General features: G+C 43.0%; 1 protein-coding gene across 2 annotated transcripts in view; it reads right to left on the bottom strand.

Moving 5' to 3' along the window:
• bod1l1 (biorientation of chromosomes in cell division 1-like 1) overlaps positions 1-23448 on the bottom strand; it is a 102400-nt gene that overhangs the window by 25077 nt on the left and 53875 nt on the right. For both annotated transcript variants that reach the window (XM_068037978.1, XM_068037983.1), the window contains 6 exons: positions 20495-20646; positions 18643-18784; positions 17733-17883; positions 16085-16175; positions 9833-15416; positions 5908-5981 (listed from right to left, as the gene is read on the bottom strand). In XM_068037978.1, the coding sequence (XP_067894079.1) occupies positions 5908-5981; positions 9833-15416; positions 16085-16175; positions 17733-17883; positions 18643-18784; positions 20495-20646 (6194 nt within the window). The remainder of the gene's footprint in view (positions 1-5907; positions 5982-9832; positions 15417-16084; positions 16176-17732; positions 17884-18642; positions 18785-20494; positions 20647-23448) is intronic.

The raw sequence follows: 23448 nt of genomic DNA, 5'->3' as shown, positions 1-23448 counted from the left end.
TTGAAATCTATCCCATTTAGCACGTTGGTAGTGCCACACAACCTGATGTGAAGAAGGGACTTTGTCTCCACAAGGACTGTGCGGTGGTCACTCTTACCAATACTGTCATGGACAGATGCATCTGCAACAGGTGGATTAGCAAGGAGAAAGTCAAGTAGGTTTTTCCCTCTCGTTGGCACCATCACTACCTGCCGCAGAACGAGTCTAGCAGTTATGTCCTTTAGGACTTGGCCAGTAGTGGTGCTACCGAGCCACTCTTGGTGATGGACATTGAAGCCCCCCACCCAGAGTACATTTCGTGCCCTTGCTACCCTCAATGCTTCTTCCAAATGATGTTCAACATTGAGGAGTACTGATTCATCAGCTACTGGGGGGGGGGGGGGTTGCAGTAGGTGGTAATCAGCAGGAGGTTTCCTTGCCCATGTTTGATCTGAAGCCTTGAGACTTCATGTCAATGTGGAGGACTTTCGGGGCAACTGCTTCCCGACTATATATTAACGTGCTGCCACCTCTGGTGGGTCTGTCCTGTCGGTGGGACAGGACATACCTCGGGATGGTGAAGGTGGGTCAGGGACACTGGCTGCAAGGTATGATTCCGTGAGTATGACTATGTCAGGCTGTTGTTTGACTCGTCTGTGGGACAGCTCTCCCAATTTTGGCACAAGCCTCCAGATGTTATTAAGGAGGACTTTGCAGAGTTGAGGGGACTGGGTTTGCTATTGTTTTTTCCGATGCCTAGGTCGATGCCAGGTGGTCTGTCTGGTTTTAGACTTTTCTCTAGTGCTTTGGTACAACTGAGTGGTTTGCGAGGCCATTTCAGAGGGCATTCAAGAGTCATATTTCGGCCAGACCAGAAAAAGGTGGCATATTTCCTTCCCTAAAGACATTAATGAACCAGATGGGTTTTTATGACAATTGACAATGGTCATGCTCATTATTACTAAGACTAGGTTTTTTATAATTCCAGATTTATTTGAATTTAAATTCTACCAGCCGCCATGGTGGGATTTGAACTTGTGTCGCCAGAGCATCAGCCTAGGCCTCTGGATCACTTGTCCAGTGACATTACCACTACGCCATCGCCTCCCCTATATGAATAGATTGGAGAAGTTGAGGTTTTACTCGATACAGAAGAGAAAGTTGCAAGGAGATTTGATAGTGCTGTTCAAAACCATGAGGGGTCTAGACAGAGTAGATGGAGAGAAATTGTTCCTGATGGCAGAAGGGGTGAGAAGCAAAAATTGAAAAAAGAACCAAAGGAAACATGAGAAAAAACTTTTACCCAGTTAGGCTCTGGAACGCACTGCCTGAGGGGGTCGGGGAGGCAAATTTAATTGTGGTTTTCAAAAGGGAATTGGATGAGCATCTGAAGAGAAAATGTCTGCAGGGCTACGTTGAAAGTTTGGTGGAGTGGGATTAGCTAAATTGATCTTGCAGAGCCGGCACAGACATGATGGGCCAAATGACCTCCTTCTGTGCTATAATGATTCAATGATTCTATAAACTATTCAAAACGTTTGTACATACTTTCAGATGGTGGATTTGGGTACTGCATGTACCACAAAGCTTGTTTTCCCTTAATATAAATAATTTGGCTCTCACCACTGGAGGAACGACATTTAAGTTTGCTGATATCAAATTAAGTGAATATGGCAAAAGAAGAAGTATGCTTTAACATCCCACACTGAAGAGTGCCTGCAGAGTCTCATCGACAGGTTTGCGGCTGCCTGCAATGAATTTGGCCTAACCATCAGCCTCAAGAAAACGAACATCATGGGGCAGGATGTCAGAAATGCTCCATCCATCAATATTGGCGACCACGCTCTGGAAGTGGTTCAAGAGTTCACCTACCTAGGCTCAACTATCACCAGTAACCTGTCTCTAGATACAGAAATCAACAAGCGCATGAAAAAGGCTTCCACTGCTATGTCCAGACTGGCCAAGAGAGTGTGGGAAAATGGCGCACTGACACGGAACACAAAAGTCCGAGTGTATCAGGCCTGTGTCCTCAGTACCTTGCTCTATGGCAGCGAGGCCTGGACAACGTACGTCAGCCAAGAGCGACGTTTCAATTCATTCCATCTTCGCTGCCTCCGGAGAATACTTGGCATCAGGTGGCAGGACCGTATCTCCAACACAGAAGTCCTCGAGGCGGCCAACATCCCCAGCTTATACACACTACTGAGTCAGCGGCGCTTGAGATGGCTTGGCCATGTGAGCCGCATGAAAGATGGCAGGATCCCCAAAGACACATTGTACAGCGAGCTCGCCACTGGTATCAGACCCACCGGCCGTCCATGTCTCCGCTTTAAAGACGTCTGCAAACGCGACATGAAATCCTGTGACATTGATCACAAGTCGTGGGAGTCAGTTACCAGCGTCCGCCAGAGCTGGCGGGCAGCCATAAAGGCGGGGCTAAAGTGTGGCGAGTCGAAGAGACTTAGCAGTTGGCAGGAAAAAAGACAGAGGCGCAAGGGGAGAGCCAACTGTGTAACAGCCCCGACAAACAAATTTCTCTGCAGCACCTGTGGAAGAGCCTGTCACTCTAGAATTGGCCTTTATAGCCACTCCAGGTGCTGCTTCACAAACCACTGACCACCCCCAGGCGCTTATCCATTGTCTCTCGAGATAAGGAAGCCAAAGAGAGATGCATAGAAATGTGAAAGCGAAAGAAGGTATCCCCTAGAAAAGACAAAATAAAGCTAATAGGATCCTGGGTAATATTTTGAACTTACACATTAGTCAGGCCACTGCTGGGAGTAGTGTGGGGGGGTTCTGGGCCCTCCAAGATAGGAAAGATAATGCAGCCACGGAAAAGGTAGTCAATATTCACAGATTAAACCAGGAATTAAAGGCTACATTGTCTAATCCTGTTAATTCAAAGTCAGCTTTTGATCAAAATCTTTTAAAAATCCAATCATGCGAACTAATTTTTACGAGTACAGAACACTACAGAAATACTAAAACAAAATCAAAACAAAGCAACTATCAAAACCCACGTGATCTAAACCTGAACACTGTACAAGCTGCACATTGCAAAGTTCATTTTGCAATATTCTCTGAGGTGCTTCCTGCCAACAGCCAGAAGTTGGTCAACCAGTTCTTTAGTATGCGCACATAATTTGGTAAATTGCGGGCTCGCAGCAGAAAACACGATCATGAAAGCTGCCAGCCTGTCCTAAAAACTCACCTGGTTCACTAATATCCTTTTCAGGGCAGGGAACCCGCCATCCCTATTCCGTCTGACCAGGAAAAGTCCTGGGGAAAATTGATGTACAGAGAGATTTGGGTGTTCAGGTCCATTGTTCCCTGAAGGTGGCAACGCAGGTCAATAGAGTGGTCAAGAAGGCATACGGCATGCTTTCCTTCATCGGACGGGGTATTGAGTACAAGAGTTGGCAGGTCATGTTACAGTTGTATAGGACTTTGGTTCGGCCACATTTGGAATACTGCGTGCAGTTCTGGTCGCCACATTACCAAAAGGATGTGGATGCTTTGGAGAGGGTGCAGAGGAGGTTCACCAGGATGTTGCCTGGTATGGAGGGCGCTAACTATGAAGAAAGGTTGAGTAGATTAGGATTATTTTCATTAGAAAGACGGAGGTTGAGGGGGGACCTGATTGAGGTGTACAAAATCATGAGAGGTACAGACAGGGTGAATAGCAAGAAGCTTTTTCCCCAGAGTGGGGGATTCAATTACTAGGGACACGAGTTCAAAGTGAAAGGGGAAATGTTTAGGGGGGATATGCGTGGAAAATTCTTTACATAGAGGGTGGTGGGTGCCTGGAACGCGTTGCCAGCGGAGGTGGTAGATGCGGGCACGATAGCGTCTTTTAAGATGTATCTAGACAGATACATGAATGGGCAGGAAGTAAAGAGATACAGACCCTTAGAAAATAGGCGTCATGTTTAGATAGAGGATCTGGATCGGCGCAGGCTTGGAGGGCCGAAGGGCCTGTTCCTGTGCTGTAATTTTCTTTGTTCTCTTTGTACACGTGACTCTCGTTCACTCTCTGTGGCTGACTCTTAATGCCCTGTGGTTTAGCAGTCACTCAGTTGCACAAACTAGGAATGACCAGAGAACAGCATTGCCAGCATCACCCACGTCCTGAGAACACAAAATTGGAACCATGTGTATGACGGAGGCTGGCTATCACTGCCTGCTCGTCAAATTCATTTGCCTTGAGCCTCTTCCTCAATCGCATGAGCAGCAACACCACCACAGCACCAACTGTTGATCAGTAATCCCTCAACAACACAGAATGGATTCAGACTTCACGTCTATTAATAGTTGCAACAAAGAACTCACACTCAAGAGGTTTCCTGCTTCAGCATTGGCTGTCCGTATCCATGTGGAATCCATGACAGTCAGATGGAGCAGGCAGGCTGAATTTAAGGTGGCAAAAGCTATTTCCAGTGGATTTTGCTTTTAGAGACAGGCACTTCATGTAAGCCCCACAGTTGTTAACCAACATGACTGTTCTGCCTTGGGATACCATGCTTTCAACAAAATGACAGAGCTATTCCTCACGTTTTTATTGTTTCTGCAGAGTAACAGCACCATGAAAAAAAAAGAGGGTGAGGGGAACTGAACTCCCAATCAGCAGCAGTTTTCTTTCCACCCACCCAGCCCCAGGCATGCTAGTGCAAACTGACAGTAATTTGCAGCCCAGCTTTTCTCCCACTTGAAAATGTTTTGTTAGAGAGTTAGCATTCTGTTTGGATGCAGCTTCTGAATAAGGCCAGTTTCATTACCATTAAAGACCCCTTTGGGTTTTTTGAGATAGCAATTCAGGAATTTTATTACTTACCCAGTTGCTGACGCTTTCTGTGGAAATGTTGTTTGCCGCCCCAAGTGTCAAATTCTTTGGTGAATTATTTCACCCTTTCCTGCAAGGTGACATTGGGTGGCCCAGGGATGTTAGCTGCTCTGGCCTGCTTGAACCAGGCTGAATTCAAATTGAACTGCAAATTTGGGGAGTGGAGAGCAAATTCGAATTGAGGTTCTAAGTAAGCAACAATTTTTCATTACGAGGCATTATTTTTAAATTTCAATTAAGCAACTTCGAATCACGAGTAGATTGTGGTTATAAAAACATAAAAATTGTTTCTTCCTCCTACTGGAACAGAGAAGGGGTGATTTATATAGGTTTTCAAAATCATGAAAGGTTTAAAAAGGAGAGTGAAAGATTGCTTCACTGCTTGTCAAATAGGTAATACAGTGAGTTAGAAGATTTTAAAAAGAGCAGAATGGAATGCTTTACCGCAATTCGCTGAGGTAGAGACAATACAATTATTTAGGTGCAAATTGGCTAAGTATTTGAAAAAGAATATAAAAGTGCGCAGGGAAAGGAGGAAATATACAATTATAGCATATAGCTTCAGTTGAAGAGTTACCATCAGCACAATGGGTCAAATGGCCTGTTTCTGTTAGATAAGAACATAAATAGAAGTAGGCCATTCGGCCTCTCAAACCTCCCCGCCATTCAAAAGATCATGGCTGATCTGCCCCGGCCCTCAACTCCCCATATTTCAAAACCCTATCTACCTCCTCTTTAAATACTTTGTGATCTAGCCTCAACAACTCTGGGGTAGAGAATTCCAGACATCCATTACCCTCAGAAGAAATTCCTTCGCATTTCAGTTTTAAATGAGTGTCCCCTTATTCTGTAACTATGTCCCCCAGTTCGAAATGCCCCAACTAGTGGGAACATCTTCTCAACATCTACCTTGAGAAGCCCCCTCACAATCTTGTACGTTACATAAGCAGAATACATACCAAGTACCGTGTCAAGGGCAGAGGGGAAAAAGCATGGAAGAGGAAGCACACTCGAGTCCATCCCTGATAGCTGAACCATTTGGCATTTTATCTTCCACCAACATGTACCCTTGCTATAAAGCAACTTACCATAGCTTCATCTTTCCACTCACAACTGGCACTTGCGATTATTTCTGATCCAACATCCTGCTGAACTGGCAACTCTACATGAATGGGTAAAGAAATTTAGTAAGGAAAACTCTTTGCAAGATTATTAGTTCTGTCATTCCTATTAGAATAAATCCATACAAAGCAGGCAGCTACCTGTAGGAACGCTGCAAAGAAAATGCTCTGCCTTTGTGCACTCTTATCTAAGTCTATTAATAAACATTTAATCAACATGAAGGAATTTTGCAAAAACAGCATAGTTATAAGTATATATTTTAAATTTCAGTGAGATCAATAACTTCAACAGCATATTGGCACCGCAGCCTCACAGCTCCAGGGACCCGGGTTCGATTCCAGGTACTGCCTGTGTGGAGTTTGCAAGTTCTCCCTGTGTCTGCGTGGGTTTTCTCCGGGTGCTCCGGTTTCCTCCCACAAGCCAAAAGACTTGCAGGTTGATAGGTAAATTGGCCATTATAAATTGTCACTAGTATAGGTAGGTGGTAGGGAAATATAGGGACAGGTGGGGATGTTTGGTAGGAATATGGGATTAGTGTAGGATTAGTATAAATGGGTGGTTGATGTTCGGCACAGACTCGGTGGGCCGAAGGGCCTGTTTCAGTGCTGTATCTCTAATCTAATCTAATCATATATTATAAACAAAGGGTGAAGTTCCAGCAGTTTACAGCACACACAGCCTTGAAATCAATCAGCTATCCATTGTTTTGCAATATATACTGTGGAGATCATGTGAATGCTCCCCCCACCAAGGTTTTAGTTTTTTTTAATGGCAACCAGTAGGTTCGACATGACAGGAACAGGGAAAGAACATAAATGTTCTTAATTGAACAGCCACAGCAAGACATTGCTGCTGATAAAAGCAATGGAACGAATGAAGGCCCTCAGTAACACTGCGCTGGTTAGGAGGAAATCAAGTGGCTTTGAAAAGGTTACAACACACTATAAAACTCAAACTATACTTCACAGTAATTGCCCAACATTGGGAGGATATATCCTAATGGCCCAAGAATATTAAAAACTCTCTAATTTTTTAAATAAACAATTCTGTGAACAATCAAGAGATAACCATTATGCATTTTCTTCTTAAATAAAAACAAGAAACGCTGGAAATACTCAGCAGGTCTGGCAGCATCTGTGGAGAGAGAAGCAGAGTTAACGTTTCAGGTCAGTGACCCTTCTTCAGAACTGCCAGATATAAGAAAAGTAAAAGATTTTAAGCAAGTAAAAAGGGGGATGGAGCAAGCGATAACAAAAGAGGTGTTGATAGGACAAGGTCACAGGATAGCTGACCAGAAGGTCATGCAGCAAAGGCAAACAATATGTTAATGGTGTGGTGAAAGACAAAGCATTAGTACAGATAGGGTATTAATGGACTGAAAACTGAACTGCCACAAGCACAAACATGAAAAAAAAAAGTGGGTAGGCACAGTAGAAACAAATTGAACAAACTAAAATAAAATAAACACAAAAAAGAAAAAATAACTAAAAATAAAATTAAAATAGGGGGCCCGTCATGCTCTGAAATGACTGAACTGAATGTTCAGTCCAGCAGGCTGTAGCGTGCCTAATCGGTAAATGAAATTCTGTTCCTCGAGCTTGCGTTGATGTTCACTGGAACACTGCAGCAATCCCAGGACAGAGATGTGAGCATGAGAGCAGGGGGGAGTGTTGAAATGGCCAGCAACCGTAAGCTCAGGGTCATGCTTTCGGACTGAGCGGAGGTGTTCCGCAAAGCGGTCACCCACTCTGCGTTTGATCCCCCAATGTAGAGGAGACCACATTGTGAGCAGCGAATACAGTATACTACATCGAAAGAAGTACAAGTAAATCACTGCTTCATCTGAAAGGAGACTTTGGGGTCTTGGATAGTGAGGAGAGAGGAGGTAAATGGGCAGGTATTACACCTCCGGCGATTGCAGAGGAAGGTATGGCGGATCGACCTCTACTTTGTAGAGGCTCAGCGCCAACTCAGACACTTCTTCCTACTTCCCCCGGACCATGATCCCACCACTGAAAATCAAGCGACTGTCCACAGGACTGTCACTGACCTCATCCCCTCTGGAGATCTTCCCTCTACAGCTTCCAACCTGATAGTCCTGCGAACCTGGACACCCCGCTTCTACCTCCTTCCCAAAATCCACAAACAGGACTTTTTCTGCAGACCCATTGTTTCAGCCTGTTCCTTTTCTCCACTGGTCCAGTCTCTTCGCACCTACATCCGTGACTCTTCTGACACCCTACATCATTTTGACAATTTCCAGTTTTCTGGTCCCAACCGCCTCCTCTTCACGATGGACGTCCAATCTCTCTACACTCCATCCCCCACCAGGACGGTTTGAGGGCTCTCCGCTTCTTCCTTGAACAGAGGCCCAACCAGTCTCCATTTACCACCACCTTCCTCTGCCTGGCTGAACTTGTTCTCACATTGAACAACTTCTCCTTCAACTCCACTCACTTCTTTCAAGTAAAAGGTGTTGCTATGGGTACCCGCATGGGCCCTAGATATGCCTGTCTTCTTGTGGGATATGTCGAACATTCCTTGTTCCAGTCCTACTCAGGGCCCCTCCCCCAACTCTTTTTCTGGTACATTGATTACTGTATCGGTGCCGTTTCCTGCTCCCGCCCCGAACTGGAAAACTATATCAACTTTGCTTCCAATTTCCACCCTTCTCTCACCTTTACATGGCCCATCTCCGACACTTCCCTCCCCTTCCTGGACTTCCCTGTCTCCATCTCTGGGGATAGGCTGTCTACTAATATTCATTATAAGCTCACCGACTCCCACAGCTACCTCGACTACACTTCTTCACACCCTGCCTCCTGTAAGGACTCCATTCCATTCTCCCAGATTCTCCGTCTCCGACGCATCTGCTCTGATGATGCTACCTTCCATGACAGCGCTTCTGATAAGTCTTCCTTTTTCCTCAACCGAGGATTCCCCCCAATGTGGCTGACCCATTTCCTGCACCTCTACCCACACCCCTTCCTCTCCCTCCCAAAACCACGACAGGGTTCACCTTGTCCTCACTTTCCACCCCATCAGCCTCCCTTGCCAAAGGATCATCCTCCGCCATTTCCACCAGCTCCAGCGTGATGCCACTACTAAAGGCAACTTCCCCTCCCTTCCCGTCAGCATTCCGAAGGGATCGTTCCCTCCGCGACACCCTGGTCCACTCCTCCATTACCCCCACCACCTCGTCCTCTTCCCAAGGCACCTTCCCCTGCAATCGCAGGAGGTGTAATACCTGCCTATTTACCTCCTCTCTTCTCACTACTCAAGGCCCAAAACACTCCTTTCAGGTGAAGCAGTGATTTACTTGTACTTCTTTCAATGTAGTATACTGTATTCGCTGCTCACAATGTGATCTCCTCTACATTGGGGAGACCAAACGCAGAGTGGGTGACCGCTTTGCGGAACACCTCCGCTCAGTCCGAAAGCATGACCCCGAGCTTCCGGTTGCTGGCCGTTTCAACACACCCCCTTGCTCTCATGCTCACATCTCTGTCCTGGGATTGCTGCAGTGTTCCAGTGAAGATCAACACAAGCTCGAGGAACAGCATCTCATTTACCGATTAGGCACACAACAGCCTGCCGGACAAAACATTGAGTTCAATAATTTCAGAGCATGACAGGCCCCCCATTTAACTTTTATTTTTAGTTATTTTTTTCTTTTTTGTGTTTATTTTATTTTAGTTTGTTCAGTTTGTTTCTACTGTGCCTACCCACTGTTTTTTTTCATGTTTGTGCTTGTGGCAGCTTGAAACATTAACTCTGCTTCTCTCTCCACGGATGCTGCCAGACCTGAGTATTTCCAGCGTTTCTTGTTTTTATTTCAGATTTCCAGCATCCGCAGTATTTCGCTTTTATATTATTGCATTTTCTTCTTACCTAGAGTTGCCATTTTTGCTGGATCACATTTGGTATCCAGTTCTTCAGCTTGCTGTTCATTATGCAAATCCTCTGTAATGTTTTCTGAAGTATGAACCTCTTGCTTTCTAGAACCTTCCACAGAAGGTTCAACTACATCTTGAGTAACAGAGGGTGCCTCGTAGCTAAAATTTTCATCAAGTGTTGGAGTAGCTGGTGAAGAAGGATCATAATGAACAAACTGTGCCATACTTGCAATTGGATGTTGAAGACCTGCATCATCCAAGGTTGGAGTATCAGGAGAAATGGCCTCATAAGGAGAAAGTAAACATCCACGTTGTTCCACAGTTAGAGGAATATTTAACTCATTTGGCCTTGCTACTTGGTCATGAGCTGGTTCCTCAGTTTGTTCTTTTTCCAACAGAGCTACTGTACAATCGCCAGTTTTGTTCTGTGCAGCTTCATGCTCTTTTTCACCCCTAGACGTGTCCTTCATATGGCTGGTTTTACTCCCTTCACTTTCCGATGCGTCATTTCTTTCCTCTAACTTGTCCTTAGTTTTGAGAGATTTTTCTGTTTCCATCTTTAAGTCTCTTGTGCTATCATGTGCAATTTCTATTTTATCCAGCGTGCTTTCTTTTGATTTTAACTGGGAGCTTTCTGTATCAACTCTCTTTTCAGCATTACTCTGATCCAGATCTACTTCTTCCTTTGACTGCGAGCTTTCAGATTTTTTCCCTGCATTATTTGCTTTGTCAATGTCTTTCATATGCCATTCCTTTAATTTTGATTCTAAATTCTCAGAATCATTCTCTTCTTTTTCTGTCTCACTACGTATAATATCTTCCTGCAGGTGAATTTTAGATTCCGACTGACCATTTTCAGGTTCATTTTTCTCTTCTGTTTCATTGCCTTTAGCAGTTTCATAGTTTTCCTTGGACTTTGACACAATGTTTTCCAACTTACTACTACTATCACTGCTTTGAACATCTTGATAACCTACTGCTATGGGTTTGGACAGAGGATTTTGCAACTCACTTTCTTGTTCTTTTAGTTCTTCATTGCCTTGATTATTCTGTACTTTTTCCCTGGATCTTGATTGAACATTTTCAAAATCACACTTCATTTCTATTCCTTTCTCGCTGTTTTGTGGTTTCTCGTTGGACTTTGCTTGCACATTTGCAGAGTATTCTTTGGATTTTGACTGAATACTTTGGAGATCATTTTTCTTTTCCTTTCCTTTTTCCCTATCTTGAATATTTTCCTGACCTTTTTCCTTTGATTTTGATCGAGACCTTTCAGAGTATTCCCTGGATTTTGAATGTTGGATGTTTTCAAAATGATGTTCCCTGTCTATTCCTCTTTCACGGTTTTGCATATCTGCCTGCACGTTTTCTTTGTACTTTGATCTAGAGTTTTCAGAATGTTCCTTAGATGTCAACCGTGAATGTTCAAAGTGTTCCCAGGATATTGACCAAGTATTTTCAAAATCATGCATTTTCTTTATTTTCTTATTAACTTTATCTTCCTGCAAGTCTTCCTTGAGCTTTGATCGTGAATTTTCAAAATGCATGTTTTTACAATCAGGTCTCTTTTCGATTCCTTTATCATTGCCTTGAATGTTGCCCTGCAAATTCTCCTTGAATCTTGATGAACAGCTTTCTGAATGATCCCTGAGTTTTGACCCAATGTTTTCAGAATCACACTTCTTTTCCATCCCCCCTTCATTGCCTTGGTCAACTTCCCGCACTTTCTCGCTGGATTTTGAAAGAGAGCTGTCAAAAGTGTCCTTGGATTTTGGAAGAGTATTTTCAGAATCGTGCCTTTTTTGCACTCTCTCATATAGAACATCTTGCTCTAATATTTCCCGAGATTTAGATCGTGTGGTATCCGAGTGTTCCTTGCATTTCGACAGAGTATTTTCAGAATCATGTCTCTTTGCCATTCCTTTCTGATTAGATTCAGCTCCCTCCTGGGATTTTGACTGTGAGCTTTCAGCGCCCTCCTTGGATTTTGACGGTGAGCTTTCAGCGCCCTCCTTGGATTTTGACGGTGAGCCTTCAGCATCATCCTTGGATTTTGACGGTGAGCCTTCAGCATCATCCTTGGATTTTGACGGTGAGCCTTCAGCATCATCCTTGGATTTTGACGGTGAGCCTTCAGCATCATCCTTGGATTTTGACGGTGAGCCTTCAGCATCATCCTTGGATTTTGACGGTGAGCCTTCAGCATCATCCTTGGATTTTGACGGTGAGCCTTCAGCATCATCCTTGGATTTTGACGGTGAGCCTTCAGCATCATCCTTGGATTTTGACGGTGAGCCTTCAGCATCATCCTTGGATTTTGACGGTGAGCCTTCAGCATCATCCTTGGATTTTGACGGTGAGCCTTCAGCATCATCCTTGGATTTTGACGGTGAGCCTTCAGCATCATCCTTGGATTTTGACTGTGAGCTTTCAGAGTCATCCTTGGATTTTGACTGTGAGCCTTCAGTGTCATCCTTGAATTTTGACCGAGAGCTTTCGGCGCCCTCCTTGGATTTTGACCGAGAGCTTTCGGCGCCCTCCTTGGATTTTGACCGAGATCTTTCGGCGTCATCCTCGGATTTTGACCGCGGGCCTTCAGCGCCCTCCTTGGATTTTGACCGAGAGCTTTCAGCGTCATCCTTGGATTTTGACCGAGAGCTTTCAGCGTCATCCTTGGATTTTGACCGAGAGCTTTCAGCGTCATCCTTGGATTTTGACCGAGAGCTTTCAGCGTCATCCTTGGATTTTGACCGAGAGCTTTCAGCGTCATCCTTGGATTTTGACCGAGAGCTTTCAGCGTCATCCTTGGATTTTGACCGAGAGCTTTCAGCGTCATCCTTGGATTTTGACCGCGGGCCTTCAGCGTCATCCTTGGATTTTGACCGCGGGCCTTCAGCGTCATCCTTGGATTTTGACCGCGGGCCTTCAGCGTCATCCTTGGATTTTGACCGCGGGCCTTCAGCGTCATCCTTGGATTTTGACCGCGGGCCTTCAGCGTCATCCTTGGATTTTGACCGCGGGCCTTCAGCGCCCTCCTTGGATTTTGACCGAAAGCTTTCAGCGTCATCCTTGGATTTTGACCGAGAGCTTTCAGCGTCATCCTTGGATTTTGACCGCGTGCCTTCAGCGCCCTCCTTGGATTTTGACCGAGAGCTTTCAGCGTCATCCTTGGATTTTGACCGAGAGCCTTCAGCGCCCTCCTTGGATTTTGACCGAGAGCCTTCAGCGCCCTCCTTGGATTTTGACCGAGAGCCTTCAGCGCCCTCCTTGGATTTTGACCGAGAGCCTTCAGCGCCCTCCTTGGATTTTGACCGAGAGCTTTCAGTGTCATCCTTGGATTTTGACCGAGAGCTTTCAGTGTCATCCTTGGATTTTGACCGCGAGCCTTCAGCGCCCTCCTTGGATTTTGACCGCGAGCCTTCAGCGCCCTCCTTGGATTTTGACCGCGAGCCTTCAGCGCCCTCCTTGGATTTTGACCGAGAGCCTTCAGCGTCACCCTTGGATTTTGACCGAGAGATTTCAGCGCCATCCTTGGATTTTGACCGAGAGCCTTCAGCGTCACCCTTGGATTTTGACCGAGAGATTTCGGCGCCTTCCTTCGATTTTGACCGAGAGCTTTCGGCGCCCTCCTTGGATTTTGACCGAGAGCTTTCGGCGCCGTCCTTGGATTTTGACCGAGAGCTTTCGGCGCCGTCCTTGGATTTTGACCGAGAGCTTTCGGCGCCGTCCTTGGATTTTGACCGAGAGCTTTCGGCGCCGTCCTTAGATTTTGACCGAGAGCTTTCGGCGCCATCCTTGGATTTTGACCGAGAGCTTTCAGCGCCGTCCTTGGATTTTGACCGAGAGCTTTCAGCGCCGTCCTTGGATTTTGACCGAGTAATTTCAACGCCGTCCTTGGATTTTGACCGAGTAATTTCAACGCCGTCCTTGGATTTTGACCGAGTAATTTCAGCGCCGTCCTTGGATTTTGACCGAGTAATTTCAGCGCCGTCCTTGGATTTTGACCGAGTAATTTCAGCGCCGTCCTTGGATTTTGACCGAGTAATTTCAGCGCCGTCCTTGGATTTTGACCGAGTAATTTCAGCGCCGTCCTTGGATTTTGACCGAGTAATTTCAGCGCCCTCCTTGGATTTTGACCGAGAGCTTTCAGCGCCCTCCTTGGATTTTGACCGAGAGCTTTCAGTGCCGTCCCTGGATTTTGACCGAGAAATTTCAGCGCCGTCCTTGGATTTTGACCGAGAGCTTTCTGCATCCTCCTTGGATTTTGACCGAGAGCTTTCAGCGCCGTCCCTGGATTTTGACCGAGAAATTTCAGCGCCATCCTTGGATTTTGACCGAGAGCTTTCAGAGTCATGTCTCTTCTCTATTCTCTGCCTGCTGCCTTTATCTTCTTGCAAGTCTTCCTTGGACCTCGACCATGAATTTTCAAAAGTCTTTCTTTTCTCTTTACTTCTGGCATCTTCCTGTAAGCTTTCCCTTGATTTTGACCGAAAGCTTTCAGAATCATTTCGAATCTCTTTCACTTTCTCATGATTTCTTATATCTTCCTGCATTTTCTCTCTGGATTTTGACCAAGAGCATACAGCATCACCTCTCCTTTCTTTGCCTTTATCATAGCCTTTCACATCTTCCTGCAAGTTTTCCTTGGATCTTGACCGAGAATGTTCAAACTCATTTCTCTTTTCTTTGCTTTTTTCATGGTCTTTATTATCATCTTGCACATTTTCTTTAGATTTTGTTCGACTATGCTCAAATTCATTTTTCTTTTCCTTGCTTTTCTCATGGCTTTTAGCATCTTCATGTGAAGTTTCCTTGAATTTGGGGTGAGGGTTTTCAGAATCATTCCGTTTCTCTTTCCCTTTTTCACTGGCCTTAGCATCTTCTTGTGAATTTTCATTGAATTTTGGTTGAGTGCTTTCAGATTCATTTCTCTTTTCTTTGTTTTTCTCATGGCCTTTTGTATCTTCCTGTGTATTCTCCCTGGATTTTGACCAAAAGCTTTCAGCATCACGTCGTTTTTCTTTCCCTTTCTCATTGCCTTTTTCTTCCTTTACTTTTGCGTGCTCTGTAGATTTGTCATCTTGGCTCTGCTCTTTTATAGATGAATCTGCAGAATTGGAAGAAACCAGAGCTTTGCTATCACTCTTTGAAATGATAACATGAAGGCAATTGGTCATGGTTTTCTCCTCTGAAGGGTGTCTCAGCTTCAGATCAGCATCTATATGAATATTGTCTGTCCTTGAGCCACTCTCAGACACAAGCACTACCCCATCACTTTCTTTTGCATGCTGTGCTTCAGCTTTCTGCTTGGATGACTCATTCATATTTTCTTTTATTCTAAAGTCATTAAGCTCATTAACTGTAGTCACTTCCAATTCTTCGAAAACTGAATCTTGAGAGGAGGAATTGCTTCTTAGCTGCTTTCGACAAGGCTCATGATCCATTTTCAATTCATTTCTGCTCTCATCATTAGATAGAATGGACTCTGAAAGTCTCCTGACAGACTTTGGTGGCAGATCTGTGGATTGTGTACTCTTGAAATCTTTTGAAGTAGAGGAAGCAACAGCATTTTCTTTGTTCTGAAAAAGAGGTTGAATTTTGGTGGTTAAATTCTAAGAAACAAAGCGTTGCTTCAAAATAATCAACCCAATTCACAGGAGGCCATTCGGCCCACTGTCTGTGCTGGCTCTCTGAAGGAGCAAATTACCTAGTGCCACTCTCCCACCTTCTCCCTGTAGCCCTGCACAATCTTCCTTTGCAGATAACAATCCAATTCCCTCTTGAATGCCTCAATTGAACCTGCCTCCACCACACTCTCAGGCAGTACATTCCAGATCCTAACCACTTGCTGCGTGAAAAAGTGTTTCCTCATATTGCCATTGCTTCTTTTGCCAATTACCTAAAATTAAGATTCATATACACACACACACACACACACACACACACACACACACGTATATATACATACATATAAAATCAATTCATACAGGAACAAGTTAATATTTTATTCTTTAGATCAAAAATCAATTTCTAGATTGTAGAATGAAACAATTTTCCCTCAATTTTATGATAGCAAGTACTAGATATATGCTTGGTACGAGAAATGAATATTACAATTAATTTGAGCTAAAATTATTTTACAATTACTACTTGCTGCACATTAGAAAAAACTGGTTATTTCACATATGCTTGTAAATTAAATATGTAAACTCTAGAAAGCTAAGAGGACAGTTTTTAAATCATCTACCTCTGTCTTAATCTGTGCCTCGTTAAATTCTTCTGGCTGCTCACGCTTCCTTTTACAATCTTCATGCAAAGCAAGCTCCTCTGATACAGTTCTGAAAAATATGGATAATAATGTGGGCTATAAAACATGTAAATACATCCAATAACCTACCTATTCATGTAAAATTTACATTATTCTGTTTATTTTCCAACATTAATTACAATAACAAAGAATGCATCCAAATTCTGGGCACACTGACGCAGCACAAGAGAGTGGCGGGACATCTGTTTATATCTGCAACACCCAAAACCACTGAGCTGTCAATCTTAGTTACACTAATGTGGAAGATTTGTTGCAGGCTACTCAAACATCTGGCAGCCAGCCCAAGAACAAGATACGTGCCTGGCTATCCTGCCAAAAATGCAGTTGGTGCATTGCCTAAGAACTCCACAAAAATTTTTAAAACAGATGATATACATCATGACCAAAAAAATATACTCGGATTGTTTTTTTCAGTCACAGATGGTATGTAGATAAGGGGGACCTGAGATAGTGGAATAAGAGTGAGATAAACATGCAAAACAAATTCAGTTTTGCCATTTTATTTTTAAACCTGCAAGTCTCTTTAAAAATCTAAATGGTTAAACTGTTTGACAAGGGGCGGCACAGTGGTTAGCACTGCAGCCTCACAGCTCCAGCGACCCGGGTTTGGTTTTGGGTACTGCCCGTGTGGAGTTTGCAAGTTCTCCCTGTGACCGCGTGGGTTTCCGTTGGGTGCTCCGGTTTCCTCCCACCGCCAAAGACTTGCAGGTTGCTAGGTAAATTGGCCATTGTAAATTGCCTGTAGTGTAGGTAGGAGAATGGTAGGGAATATGGGATTAATGTAGGAGGGGATGTGGTAGGGAATAATGTAGGATTAGTATAAATGGGTGGTTGATGGTCGGCACAGACTCGGTGGGCCGAAGGGCCTGTTTCAGTGCTGTATCTCTCCATGACTAAGAAAAAAAAAAGTCTCATCAGCATTAGACTACAACAGTAAACTGGCAGAGGGTTAAATTGCAGATGCTGGACACCCAAAGCAAAACTAAAAGGAGAAAATATTGAAACACTCAGCAGCTCAGGTCACCATCTGAGGAGAAATCCAATGATCTCGCATTTCAGGCATGTATGTTTCTGTGAGCTTCAGGAAGTGTTCTAAGGTCTCTTTTTAAAGCCGTTTGAGTGCACACAATAAAAAATTATGGCAGTAACTATGTTGTGCAGATGCAAATAGCAACTTTACAGTACTAAATTATATGTTAAAACGATTCCCAAACACAAAATTTAACCTTTTCAAATTTTACTTCTGTGCCCATCAGCTTGTTTTCCCTTTATTGCCCATTTTTCACTATTTTTACTTTAAATTACTTAATTAAAAAATACACCATCTTTCCTTTGTGCCTTCAATATCCCATCCATTCCAGCAGTCTGATTTACATCTCAAAGTTAACTTATGATCAGTTTAAAGTCTGATTTAGAGAGTTTAATTAGGGATGGACATTGACGTTCCAACTAATTCTTGGAATGACCTTGCCAAACACTGTCTAAGTCCAAGATGAGTCACTTTATCAGCTACCCAAGAAAATATACTTTACCAAAACCAGTTCTCTCAGTGCTCTAAGAATTATACCTTGAATCGCTTTTTCTTTTTCTTCTTAATGCTACTTTTTTCTCCAAGACTTTTTGTTCTTTCAAGGTTGCTTTGCTTACTTTTGAAATTAGGGCTGCTGGATGTTGCATTTTCCTTGAGTTCATTTCAACATCTGAATTACTGTTAATACCTGGAATAAAAATTAAGTTAGAGGAGTATAAAAATAATTAAAATTTAATCTTCAGATGCTTTAAAGAGGTAAAGCTCACCAAACCTCACAAAATGTAACATTTATGTAGGTGTAAATATGAACACTGAAGGATCACAAGCTAAAAGGACGAAATCCTAGTTCCTAGCCTATAAAATCTCACATATTTGCTTTTTAGCTAACAGCATGCAAATGCATTGCTCAATTCCATTTAAAAAAGTTCTAAAGGTTCTAAAATGGCCTGTTTGCACCAACTAACAATTGGTGGAATTGCACCAACATTTACAAGCCTAAGAGGAAGGTACCACTGACACAAATATCATGTTCACTGACTGCATCAAGTCATGCAAATGACAACTGGTAAATTTTAATCGACATGACTGTAAACTGACACCGATACATTTCTAACTAACCAGTAAGGTAAATATGTTTTCAACACTGGCAGGGGCACTCAAATGTATTGCAAAACACAAACTATTTGGGTTATTCATTTCAAAGGCTGGTGTGTGGAGGGAATTGTCTAATAAAGGGACAGGAAAATGGATATGGGAAGGTGCATTTTCTGAAAGGAGATAAGTCTTTCAAATTTGACCACATAAACTGGAACTTAGCTAAAAGCTTTAGTTTCAAAAAATATGAAATTAGATTTAACTGTTAGGGAAACACACAATATACATGAAAAAAGTGATAAAGACATAGCAATTACCTCGTTATGCAGCTTTGAAATAAAGAGTTAACTACCTTTCTCCAGTGTTTGGAGATATTCATCTCTCCAAGTCTCTTCTGGTGGTCTGTCTTCTTCAGTTTCCGCATGTTTGTGCTTGCCCTCTACCCTTTCCCTGTTCCACTGCCGCCTGAGTAACCGCTCTGCTTTCTCTTTTGCCTATGTAAACAGATGGTAAAAGCATCACAACTAGACCTAGCATACCCGATACAGTCATGGGTGTTGGCTGAGAACTGTCAGCTAAGTCTATTGTTTCCTCATCAAATTCGGTTCATAGCAGTATTTGTTACATGGTTGCCTTCTGGTTTTTATCATCTTCTGTTCGGATATTTCAGTGCTTGCTGACATGAACATAAGATATATATGATTCAAGCCTTGCAAAGTAAGTGGACAGAACTATTATAGATGGATTTGGACTTGTAATACATACTTGCCCAAGGTGAAAATAGCAATACTGCACTGTTGAGCGTTTGAAGCTCAAGAATAAATTAGTTCTAATAAAATATGGCACGATTTAGCAAGTTCCAAACGTAATTATATTGGTAAGAAACAAACATCTTGGTTCCTGTACTTCAGTTTACGCAATCCCAGATTAGCATCTCAGCATTCCTCTCCAAATATTTCTCAGTTATGTAATGAGAAATACATCACAGACCATGAGCAAAGTGCATAACAGTAATCGGTACACAGGAATACCAAAGCAAAATACTGCAGATTCTGAAAATCAAATAAAAACAGAAAATGATGGAAATACCTCATGCAACATCCATCAAAAGAGATAAAGATAAAAGCAAAATACTGCAGATGCTGGAAATCTGAAATAAAAACAAGAAATGCTGGAAATACTCAGCAGGACTGGCAGCATCTGTGGAAAGAGAAGCAGAGTTAACGTTTCAGGTCAGTGACCCTTCATCAGAAGAAGAGACGAAGAGTTAACTATCAGCAGAACTGGAAAAAATTAGAGAATTAACAGGTTTTAAGCAAGTACAAAGGCAGGGAAAGGGGATGCGGGTGGGATCAAGAGAACAAAAGGGAAGGTCTGTGGTAGGGTGATAGGTGTTCAGTCCCCAAGCAAAACCCTCAGCTTCCAGTCGTCCATCACGTGAATTCTCCTTCCCATTCTGACCTCTCTGCCCTTGGCCTCGAGGAACAACACCTCGTCTTTCAATTAGGCACTTTACAGCATTCTGGATTCAACATCCACGTTCAATGATTTCAGATCATAATCTCTGCCCCCATTTTTTAGTACAGTAGCTGTTGGTGATGATTCAATGATTTCCATTCACACTCCTCTAGACTCATAATTTGTTTCTTCACTTGTCCCATTATTACCCCCTTTGCCTTGCACCATCATCCTTTTTGTCATTTAATCTCTCCTGCCTTCCACCTTATCAGACTTTCCCTTTTGTTCCTCCCCTTTCCTCTATACTTGTTGAAAACCTGTTACATCTCTAACTTTTTCCAGTTCTGACGAAAGGTCATCAACCTAAAACGTTAACCCTGTTTCTCTACCAACAGATGCTGCCAGACCTGTTGAGTATTTCCAACATTTTCTGTTTTTATAGAAGATTGGAATTCCTGGTATCAAAAGAAACTGGATGAGAATTATTAAACCTGGCAGTGCAAGAGTTGAATTAACATATGGATGTTAGAGTAGATTAGTGAAGTACTCTAGGTCTGCAATAAATTGGGCACTCTCATTGTCAGAGCCAGTAGTTTCACCAAGCCAATTTTCTAATATACCAGCATCACAAAAATAAAATGCAAATGTCAATCATTTCTTCTAATTGTCCCATGCACACCACACCCTCAAATTCAAAGTGTAAACTTTCAAAGCAGTCACTGGAGTAAGAAATAGCTCTAACTTACGATTGACTGTCGACGCTGAACTACAGTTTCTTCATCATCTGAATCACTATAATACTTCGAATATAGAAACGGTTTGTGGACGTATGGATGCCGCCCAGGTTTCACTCTGCCTTCCTTTTGCTCCTCGTTTCCTTCCAATTTTGTAGCTTTTTCTAAATAAAGTAAATGTTTAATCAAAACCTCAGTTTTCCTGCCCAAAATGCTTCACTTCATTTTGGCTTCAGCTTCCCGATTCCAGCAGTTTTAGTCCAATATACCATACTCAAAATACTTCCATTAGACTTATTGTTCTGTTTGAGTGAGTGAGCTGATGACCACATGGTCCCTGCCTAATTTCAGGTGTTTCCTATTGGCTGACTTGTGATTTCAAATTATTAATTTGCTTCTAACTCAACTTGAAATGACTTATCTTCATACGCTGAACTGATTTCTGACAATGGCAGCTTTTTTGTATGTGATTACTAATATAACCTTTCTAAAATGCACGATGCTATTATTCCACAATATCTTTATTCAAGTACATTGGGGATTTAATTTAATGTGGCAATGCGCAAAACTAGCACTATATAATGCATAAATGGATTTTTTTTTTTATACACTATGTTGCATTCGCAATATTCATGCCCTTTTGGTTTCCAGTGGCAGTTATACATGCAAAATTGACTGCTTAAAGTTCACAACCAACTCATAGTTGTTTTTTGAGTGGAGAGAAGAGATATTATACATATGTATATAGTTAAAATTTATATAATGTAACATTAAGCTTCTTAAATGTGTTTGCTATTGAAGATTGTACGTAACCTTTTCACTAAGAAATACTGAGACATTGCCAGATTATTTAGTCAGTAATGAATGAGCAAAAGTGTCCTTTAGTTGTGTATTTCACTATCTATGCAGTATTCTCCAATAAGAATTTTCTTGAATACCATGTTATTAGGGTTATAGCTGTTCTTCAATGTTTTCTCTTTTCTCTCGGATCAAAAACACAAAAAAGCTGCAGAGGCATGATGGGACATATGCCTCCTTCTGAGCTGTTAAGATCCAATTGGTAGCATGCTGGTTGAGTAATGAACTGTGCCGCAAAGTGATAGGACATGACTGTGTGATTATGATTCCTGCAAGTGTTCAATGTTAATGGGAATCGGCAGTTTCGCTACCAGAATTTTAGCATGCAGTAGTAACAGTAGGTTGTTTTCCCCATCAGGAGATAGTGTGCAATAAGGGATAGAAGATGTAAAAAGAGATTTCATGACGACTCAACAGGTTTACCCTGTGGCTCTGTGAACTATGTAAACCAGAAGGCCCATGTTCAATCAGCAGTCTGTGATGGGTTAGTTTATCTAAGCTAAGATAGTAATAAACTCAATACAAATGGCCTCAAACTTTCTAGATTATGGACAGGAAGTTGCTCATGTTCTGCTCCTAACCATTATAAGTGATGTTGGTTTGACCTCTAAACCTGCTGATATCAGATTAAGACAATCAAGACTTGCCTGCGATGTCACCCCTCCAGCGGCTGCTACTGCCTCCTAAAACCGCTGCTGCATTCCATGACTTCTCTCAACCTATGCCTCCCTACTCCACTACCTTCTCTTTGGCCCTCATGGTGACTTCAATTATTTTTTCAGCACCCCACTGCACTCTGAACCCTTCTTCCATTGCTCCTACCAAAGATCTGTCACCCTTCCATGTTGTGGAACCGACAAGGGACAAAGCTGTTTTAGTTCTAGCATTGCGTAATGAGGCAGGGTTAATTAGTAATCTCATTGTAAAAGATCCTCTGGGAAAAAGTGATCATAAAGTTCCATATTAAGTTTGAGAGCGACATCCAGTGGTAAATACAGTGGGAAACATTTAAAGAAATTATTCAAAATGTTCAACAAAAATATCTTTCATTAAAAAAAACCTCAACGAGAAACAGCTTATTAGTGAGGTTAAGGATAATATTAGATTAAAAGAGTCAGAAGCGACAGTGACGAGAGCAGGAGCAGTCGAGAGGAGCCGGGATATAAAGAGCGGAGACCCGAGGTCCGAGACGAGAAGCGGCGGCAGCAAGAGCGCTCTATTTTGTGGAACAGTGGACCTGCTTGACAAAAAAAAATCGAAGTGTGACACCACAGGAGAGCTGGTAAGTGATTGGTGGGTATTTCTCCCGTGTCTCTTTTTTCGTTTGGCCAAGTGATTTAAATCAGGAGACGTCATTACAGGTTAAGAGTACACGTAAATAATTCATTTTTTTTAATACTGAGATCCAAATAAATTAATTAAATAGATTGAGATGGCTGGGCAGGCGATGTGTTACAGCTGTAGTATGTGGGAGCTGGTAGATGCTGGTGCGATCCACGGTGGTCACATCTGCTGCAAGTGTTCGCTTCTCGAGGACCGTTGGCTCAGAGTTGATGAACTGGAATCTGAGCTGCGGACATTGCGACACATCAGGGAAGGTGAGTGTTACTGGACACTGTTTCAGGAGACAGTCATGCCCCTTAGATAAATTATATCAAGTTTGGACTGTGTTCAGGGACAGGAGGGTGTGACTGCGAGTGAGGCAGGTATGGGGATCCAGAATTCAGCTTTGGAGGAGCCTCAGCCAGTGCCCTTATCCAATAGGTATGAGATTCTTGCTCCCGGTGTGGACGAGGGCACAGACTGCAGGGCGAATGAGCGAACTGACCACAGCACCGTGGTTCAAAGCGCCATTCAAGTGGGGGGGAGAAAAGAGAAATGCAGTAGTAATAGGAGATAGCATAGTTAGGGGAATAGATACTGTTCTCTGCAGCAAAGATAGAGTCCCGAAGACTGTGTTGCCTACCTGGTACCAAGGTTAAGGGCTAGAGAGGAACTTGGAGTGGGAGGGGAAGGATCCAGTTGTCGTGGTCCACGTAGGTACCAATGACATAGGTAGGACTAGGAAAGAGGTTTTGCTGAGGGACTATGAGCAACTCTGGGCTAAA

The sequence above is a fragment of the Heterodontus francisci genome, chromosome 1, assembly GCF_036365525.1.
Source record: "Heterodontus francisci isolate sHetFra1 chromosome 1, sHetFra1.hap1, whole genome shotgun sequence".
Taxonomy (NCBI): Eukaryota; Metazoa; Chordata; class Chondrichthyes; order Heterodontiformes; family Heterodontidae; genus Heterodontus; species Heterodontus francisci.
The sequence above is the reverse complement of the archived record's forward strand: the minus strand, read 5'-3'. Positions and strand labels throughout refer to the sequence as shown.